The sequence below is a fragment of the Bombus pyrosoma genome, linkage group LG2 (assembly GCF_014825855.1).
Source record: "Bombus pyrosoma isolate SC7728 linkage group LG2, ASM1482585v1, whole genome shotgun sequence".
Taxonomy (NCBI): domain Eukaryota; kingdom Metazoa; phylum Arthropoda; class Insecta; order Hymenoptera; family Apidae; genus Bombus; species Bombus pyrosoma.
The window spans coordinates 6,779,188-6,787,883 of record NC_057771.1 but is presented as its reverse complement, the minus strand read 5'-3'; the positions used below and the strand labels follow the sequence as shown (position 1 = coordinate 6,787,883).

At 29.4% G+C, this 8,696-nt stretch overlaps 1 protein-coding gene across 4 annotated transcripts; it reads right to left on the bottom strand.

The window, feature by feature from the left end:
• Positions 1 to 219: 219 nt before the first annotated feature.
• Positions 220 to 7,845, bottom strand: LOC122577828 (E3 ubiquitin-protein ligase SH3RF3-like). 4 transcript variants are annotated; one of them, XM_043749489.1, is made up of 15 exons: positions 7,690 to 7,845; positions 7,413 to 7,577; positions 6,707 to 7,330; positions 6,517 to 6,631; positions 6,338 to 6,436; positions 6,081 to 6,217; positions 5,835 to 5,958; positions 5,377 to 5,700; positions 5,001 to 5,290; positions 4,606 to 4,931; positions 4,340 to 4,542; positions 4,100 to 4,242; positions 3,479 to 3,646; positions 2,883 to 2,993; positions 220 to 2,812 (listed from the first exon to the last, which is right to left on the bottom strand). In XM_043749489.1, exons 3-15 carry the CDS (start codon positions 7,162 to 7,164, stop codon positions 2,629 to 2,631), a joined length of 2,682 nt encoding a protein of 893 aa, XP_043605424.1. In that variant the 5' UTR covers positions 7,165 to 7,330; positions 7,413 to 7,577; positions 7,690 to 7,845; the 3' UTR covers positions 220 to 2,628. The 4 variants fall into 4 exon arrangements, with proteins under 4 accessions (XP_043605424.1, XP_043605426.1, XP_043605425.1 ...); XM_043749491.1 differs by having other exon boundaries at positions 6,707 to 6,944; positions 7,191 to 7,577; positions 7,690 to 7,844; XM_043749490.1 differs by lacking the exon at positions 3,479 to 3,646 and having other exon boundaries at positions 6,707 to 7,577; positions 7,690 to 7,844.
• Between the last annotated feature and the right edge of the window lie 851 nt (positions 7,846 to 8,696).

The window sequence follows — 8,696 nt, the reverse complement described above, 5'->3', positions numbered from 1 at the left end:
ATACTAGGCAATTAGTAAATAACAATCAAATATAGTTATTATTTTGAAAGGAAGACAAAAATATTATATCAAATTTAACAATTATTGAGAGACACTTGATTACTATATGTATAAATTACTTAAACTTGGATGCAAGATACGAATTTTAAATAACATTCTACTGCTCTCAATTTTAGTTTATAAAATAATCATATGACATGAAAACTGAGTTTAATTTTCTTTTTTTTTTTTTTGAGTCATATTTTATTTACAATTCTAAACTGTATTCATATTACTGTACTTATTTCAGAATGTAATTCAAATTACGCTTTAAATTAAAAATGAATAAAGTTCAACAAATCATATCATTTGTAAATTTCAATATTATCATTACCACATACATCAATGTATATTATTACTGTTTGTATTACTATTTGAAATTTATCTGCCATAATGAAGTAATATTTGTTTTATAAGATATTATCGCTACTAATAAGTTACTTAATTTCATGTTATATAAAACACCTACATATAAATACATTTTATATGGTGTATACTACTAAATATGAAGATATATTTTTTTATAACATCAGAGGAAGAGAGAAGGTAATTTATATATTAGAAAAACAAACGCATATGAAATTTTTATAGTCAGTATCTTCTCCATAAGTTTAGAACTATGTTTCTAAAATTCAGTAGATTTAAATTTTATATTCTTAGTGATTTTTTAATCACTAAATCAAATATTTTCGTTATTTCTTCCTCTGTTACCCTATTCATATATTGTATGTGCGTCTGTTATGTGCTATGCACATATACATATATGTAGTCAGTAGAAACGATATAACGAGGTCATATATTAAAATGTTAAAAGGTGACACAGATTCATGTGGTAGTATTTTATATAATCAGCAAGAATCATTCGTGAATTGCACTGTGTAAAAGGTAATAAATTATGTATTTTTAGAATCTGCTTCTCAAACTGCATAATATATATTTTGTTAAATATAGTACAAAGAATAACGTAATTCTGAATTTATATCGTATGATATTGAATTGAGCTCGAACTTCTTATCTTTATATACGTGACTCAAATTGTTATTTTAGCATTCGAAACATACAAAAACATAATTTAACGCCTGACTGATTTTATGACCTTGATCTTGTTTCCACTGAATACACGAGTACAATAATAAAGATTTATAAAACATTTTTTTATAATATTCTTGACACAGATATATAAGTTAAATAAATTATAACATACACAGAAAAATAACACGCAATCAGACTTATTCTATGAATGATAAACATTGAAACATTTTGAAATTAATATAATTGAGAATGATAAAATAACGTTAATAAAAAAATGTTTTCGGCAGATGTTTATACATAATTCATATTAGCATAGCATGTCCTATAGGAAAATAACAAATTTAATCAAATATTAATTATTATTCAGCCTTAGGAAGCTCATTAATTCACCTTAATAATTTCTTATTGTGCTTGAATTTTTAAATACCTCGTAAATAAGAAAAACATACACATTCAGTTGTACAGTACAGATATACAATTGATTTTACTACAAGTATTAATGTTATAGTTCACCTTTTTTTGTTAAAATCTATTTAACTAAATGTCTACAATTATGCAGAAATATAGGCCAGTCTGATATAGCCAACCACATATTTAACAAAACCAACATCGTAAAATTTGAAATCATTATGTAATCTTACATATGTATACTTTTACATAAAGAAAAGATATATTAATATATAATATAAGACACACTTCATAGTGAAATGTTTTACATTTTTCTATATGATACGAATTACTATATTTTTCTAAGAAAAATGCCTATAAAAGGAAACGTTTGTCAAAGCTAATCATACTGATATAAAAACTGATATAATTTTTTATGTTCATACAACTTCAATAACATCATAAAATATATCATATAAATTTTTTAAATGCAACAATTCAAAGAAATTAAACAAAATCTTAATAGTAATCCCGTCATTTCTTTTCAAACTGGCAACTTAAGCAACAATTGCTTGTATAAAATTGCAAAAAAAGTATGCGATAATATATTTAATAATAATTTAAGCTTCATGAAAATTCAAATTATCTTATCTTAAAATATTACTATACGCGAACAGAAACTTAAAACGTAAATAATAAAATAATTTCATAGACTTCTTCCTGTACTATGAATTATGAAACTGATCTCGTATTAGTAAAAAAAGACAGTAATAATACATTTTTCTGTAATTACGTTTGTTCAAATGGCAGTATTGTTGTAATATAATCTCTTACTTCCTTAATCGCTTTAATAATTTCTGTTGAATATAATATCAACGGCAGTATCCATTTTGGACAATTTCACTATATTTCATTCATTGCATAATTAAAAAAATTCTTTATGCCATAATCATGATAAAACCATATAAACATACTACATGTAACATACAAATATATGTTTACTGTACTATTTAGTACATTACGATTAATTTCACAATTTAAATCCTACACTTACCTTCATATTAATGATTATACCTTTAATAAACCTGAAAATTGATGTGCAATATGTCACCATCAGCTCGTGCAGCATTATATACAAGTTTCTAATACGAAATGGTTTTGCGCTGTATCTCAGAAAGCTTCGACAAAACTTGCCGGGAAAAGGCCTGTACGACCAGTTCTTTGTTGAGTGCCTTTATACCAGCCATCATCGCGTTTTTTGTGTACATAAATAATATCTCCTACTCGAAGTTCAAGTTCAAACTCGCTATTAGGTGGATATGGCACAATACAACGAAATCTGTATACTCGCTCGCTGAAGGAAAAAAATATTAATAATTAGATAAAGAATAAAAATGTAAAATGATTTAAGTGATAATTTTTACCGTTCGCGTATGGGTTGTTTCGTTTGTTTTCCCATACCAGCATCCAATGAGTTACTTTTACGGTGATGATTTCCCATCGGTGTACATGCCATTCCACCCGATTCGTTAGATCTGTGAATATTAATGATAAAAATAAAAGTAGAATTGTAATAGTTTCAAGAAATTCGCTAACTTTATGTAATGATTATGCATTAAATGCACACATACTCAATCAACAAGCAAATGTTTGATAAAATCCATAATTTGAAAGAACAATAACAACTACGAAAACGCAACTGAAAAATAGGAATGAAATGTATTTTAATGCCATCAACATAATCAAGCACTTGTAACACATATTTTCTAAGTTTTGCAATATTTATCATCATACTTACCTATATGTATATATAGCATTATTATACATCTAATTGCAAATGTTAATTCAGTTAAACATATGCATCACACAATTATTACATACATATTTTATTATAAAAGACTAAATACAATTTCCGTTTTCTATATGAGCTGGACAAATATATCAAGATAAATACATTTTTTACTGTAGATGTTAATTTTCAGTCACTTTATTTGTCAGACATATAATTTCAATAACTAACCTCTGGAGGATCGAGACCGGTAAAGATGGTCTCTCCTTGTATTTTAGTCTTTGTGAAGATGTGACATGTCCTTGGACAGAGCCTGGACACAAACGATGATGGTTGTTTGAAGCATTTAATTCCTGTGTAGCTCCCACCTGTAGCAACTGACTTGGGCAAGATCCTGATCTAATTTTAAATATATCCGCCCAACCCCCCCGTGTAGAATTAGACAAATAATTCAACACGTGCAGCTCATATCGTGTTAAAAAATATGGTAAACAGTAAAAAAAAAACGATCTAAGAGTCTTAACTATTTTGCACAATGTACAATTAATTTACTATTTTTTCCTATATATATGTATAAACATTGCAATTATACAGTGAATTCAACAATTATACAACACATAATAAAATTACATATACATAATTACATACGTTTTACATTGTACACAAAAACATAAACAATTTTGGGTAGCAGTGCATGCAAACTGTTAAAAAAATATGTTCATTATGCTACGAACATGCAAATCATTATTTTATGCAAAAATTATTTTATTTTCCTTAAATTTGTATATTCAAATACGCTATCATACTTATATAAAGCATGGCTTACGGTTACTGCAATAAAAAAGAACTTACCGAACATGTACTGGATTGATGGAATTGCCATCCTCAAAAACAGGGTTATCCATGGAATATGTAGTAGGTGGTGGTGATTTTGATTTTTTAATATTCGTTAATCGGCGCATTAAAGAAACACATTTATCCTTCTTCTCCTTCTGCTGTAGTTCGAAAGTATATATGTATGTTTCATTTATATGTCTATGTTTGTATAATAAAAAAACAAATATCATATATTATGGAAAGATAAGCTTATACCTTTTCAGTGCTTTTAGGCGTAGAAACAGATGTGGTAGAAGAAGGTGAAGCTACTGCATGTAAAACACTATTTGGGCTTTTGTTCACTTCATTCATTATGGAAGAAGTGGCACCAGTAACAACAGTTCCACTGTTGCTAACACCAGTAACTGTAGTAGTAGTCATTAATGACTGTGGTAAAGTTACCTGTTTTCCAGGAGACGCTAAAACAAGAAGCAATCTCATGTAAATTCTAATATAATGTTTTCTATAAAATCATTACGTACAAATATTCGATGACATAACAGCACTGTGGCTACGTCCGAGAGGATTTGCTGAATTTTGTTCCTTATATCGAGGCGGACTGTTTTCTTGACTTTGTGTTTGGCTTTGCCCATGCCAAGACGATGATACCATAAAAGATGGACTAATGGCACGTGGTGGCAATTCTGGTGGTAACAATGTACGTGCGTTATAAGGTTGAGGAGTAGCTCCTTTATTCTTGGTATAAGTAGTGGTTATCCGTGACTCGGTATTATTTTGACTCGTTGAAGATGGAAAGTTTTGATGCTGTCCTGTATTTGGTGAACCTCGACACAAGCCACGTTGACACCTACGAAAATAGAATTATTTAAAATCAAGAAATTATATTGTGTATTTCTATTGTAAGTATTTCATATACTTAGCAGGCGTAACATAATTTCCAGGAAAGACTCCACACTTTTGTGTACGATTAGAAGTTCCTTTAAACCATCCATCTTGACATCGTTCTGTTACCATATAAACGCCACCTTTTCGTAATTCAAGTTCATCCGCTTTCTGAGGTTTATATGGATACAGAGCTATGTATGCAGCTGGTAAATGAGTATTTCCGGTTGTGGCAGACGAACTCTGTGACGACTGTGCAAGAGCAAGATCACTACTACCGCTTCGCCTATGACGAAGATTATGATCTGCAATGCTGGTACTTGTCTGAGAAATGAAAATAAAAATTTACTGTTATAAACATAAAGTTTGTAAAATTTTTAATCACGTTGAGGTTAAATAAACTTTTTTACCTGTAGTGAAGAAAAAGTATCATTACTGCAATTGTTAGTACCGCTGCCAATGGCATTGTCTACTGCAGGACTAAGTATTTCAGCACTGTGTCTGTGATGTGGATGAGCTTGATGGCCAGTGTTAACAGCAGTGAAACTGTGACGCTTAACGTTATGTCTATTTCCGACTGCAGGAGGAGATGTTGCTGGGCTACTGGGACTACTTGGAGCAGTACTAGAGCTACTAGATGTAGTTGAACTATTAGGGGTGTTTGGAGTAGTAGTTGAAGAACTACCTCCTGATGATACGTTTGAAATGGAGTCAGAAACTGGTAAAACTGTATTCTGTTGATAAAATGTAAGAAACTGGTAAGCTTTGTTAAAGATATTTTTGGCATATTTAAATGTTAAAAAAATTAATATAAATTAATTGTATGTAATAATATAATAATAAATTAAATTAATTTTACTTATAATACCTGTGCAAGTTGAGGTCGAGGTTGACTTGTTTGTAAATTACGCGAATGATCAGTCGGTATTAAGAGTGTGGTTTCTTCATTAGTGGGAGTAGGAGGTGCTACTCTTGATGGACCTGGTTGTGCACTATTTAAAGAAAACATTATCATATTCAATCAATCACGCATAATACCAATATCACTATTTAATTATTGATTCTAATTTCTATACTTAAACTTTATTTTTAAGGACAAAATCATAAAAATTACTTCGTTGATAGCTTCATTAAAGCTCTTGCCACACTATTTAGTTCTACAAAAGCCAACGGGAAGATGCCAATTCTATCCAAAAGCTTTCCTTCTGCCCAATTTTCATCAACTCTTCTAATAACACTAATAATTTCACCCTGTAAAGTCATTAAAAAATATTATTCACGTTATTTTTACAATACTTGTTACAAAACAGAAATACAAAATTTAATATTAAATCATTATTGAATATTAAATATACAGATGTATTCACATACTTTATTAAATGTAAGACAGCCATCTTCATCATCATTAGTCATTCTAAAATCATACAAAGCTTTGCACTGAGGAACATCTGGTGTCAATGGTGTGATTACCTGTATAAATAAAACATTACATTAAATACTAAATACTTTCAATATTTTTATATTAAACTATAAAATATATTCTAATATACCTGAACGTAAGATAAAGGAAAAACTCCATGACTACTAGCACTCTCTCCAAAACACCAATTATTATCAATTTTCTTACGAAGGATAACAATGTCACCTTTTTTAAATGACAAGTCTCTAAAATATGAAACAATTAATAAAATACTGTTTAAATAAATACTAACTTGATTTTCAAGGAGATTATAAACTTACCCTGGAACTTTGGACACATAATCATAGATTGCTCGGCCATATGTTTGATTGTGTAATTGAACTTGTTTTGCCGTTGCATTACCATGCCGAACTGGTTCATTTGTGAATGCAACAGGAGTAGGACTAGTAGTTACAATAGGAGTCGAAGTAACTTGATGACCACCAAACAGTCTTTGAGGTCCTGCGTTGCTTTTAGTTATAGATTTCGTAGATTTAGGAGCTGCATTTCGCATTCCTTCTAAAATACGCATTAGCAATACATTAGGAGGCAGGTCATCCACTTTAGCATCAACCAAAATGCGACATTCAGGGCAGCGTAATTCGCGGTGAGTGCTAACTATCTCTTCTAAACATTTCTTGCAAAAGGTATGTTGACAGGGAAGCACTTTGCTCGATGTATCTAATCGCTCGAGACATACCGAGCATTCTAACAAATCATTCAGCATACATTCGTCCATTCTGATTTGAATCTTGAAACGCTTACTTTTGGTCTTTCTCTTTCTTCAACTTGTTTGCTTATATGTCCGATTTTTCGAAACGTAGCTTCTCCAGCTTTTCTAATCTTCCCACGCGTTTCGTCTTCTCTGCACCCACAAGCCACCATACATTTGACGTACTTATCTTCTATATAACATGTAACAACGAAACTCGATTGATAATTATAATAGTCCACCAATGAGCCCACCTCGCGAAAAAATATGCGTACATGTTACTCAATCCCTCTTCTGACTTTCAAACGACTGTTCCATCTTTTCATTTACCTTAAACCAAATATTCTTAGGCGCGTCAGTATACGCGCTGTCATCCAACTACATTTCGTCACACACACCAAACCATATCGATCAATCGGACTCGTCGATTACAGTCGATTCTAAAATGAGCCAACGAATGTTACATGATATGTAACATCTATGCACAATATAGATTTTATAACCAAATATGTCATTATGAAACAACATTTAATACAAATATATAAAACTTACTTTTGATGCGAAATTTGCATGTACGTGCAATTTAATATTATTTTGAAAACTGAATATATAGAATAACCTTTTAATTTGTTATACAGTTATAAATACTTGCATAGAGAAATTTTGAAACTTATGCGTCATAGATTCGATTATTGGATAACCTATATCGTATAGATTTATAAATATCTTCTGAATGAAAAATTAAGTTGTAACTTCCAAAGTTAATGATTATATCTCTTAACAATTTCTGTAAAAATGTCCCTTAATATCCAGATAAAAATCAACCAATCAAAAAAGCTCTTTTATTTTTAAGACTTATATAAGAAAAAATTATCTACTTATAAAATGTTAATATATTAATCATATAGAAATATCTTTTTATATATAGAAATATATTTTTCATTTTTAACAATTTATTCAGCAAACAATATTTACAATGGTTGTACAACTTGTTCATTGCCACGAATTATGCTATTAAAAATTATAATATATTGTGTTTTGTAATACATGCGATATTAAAATTCACGATACGTTACCTTATTCCAATATCTATTATTATGTCATTATGTAATTAATCCTACTGCATAACTTAATTATTATATTAAAATCTATAAACTGTAATCTATAAATCTATAAATTATAATCCTTATTGGAATTGAATGTTTATTCGATTTAACCATAATGTCCCATTTATATATCCTGTATTTCTTTATTTTCAATTTTCATGAAAGTCATGGTGAATTTTGTAGCTTTTCAATTTTAAATTTCATTCATATATACATACATATATACGTTCATAATGTATTTAAATATATTCTAAATTGAATCAAACAGGAACTGTAAATTAAATATATGATTCACTAATGATAGGTAATAAATTAATAAATGATATATCTAATAATTGTTTCCATATTTTTATTTGCATATTTCTATACAAAATCCCCAGATAAAATTATTGTAAACTGATAGATGATAAATGCGCATGCGAACTAAGGTGCATGTAAGCATGACGTCATTTG

Bases quoted from the DNA above. Each gene is read 5' to 3' on its own strand.
- LOC122577828 (XM_043749489.1), bottom strand. From the start codon at position 7,164: ATGGACGAATGTATGCTGAATGATTTGTTAGAATGCTCGGTATGTCTC. The intron at 5,291-5,376 runs GTAAAAAAGTTT...TTCATTTCTCAG, and splicing joins ATACTTTTTCTTCACTACAG to ACAAGTACCAGCATTGCAGA. The intron at 4,243-4,339 runs GTATAAGCTTAT...TTCGAACTACAG, and splicing joins CGCCTAAAAGCACTGAAAAG to CAGAAGGAGAAGAAGGATAA.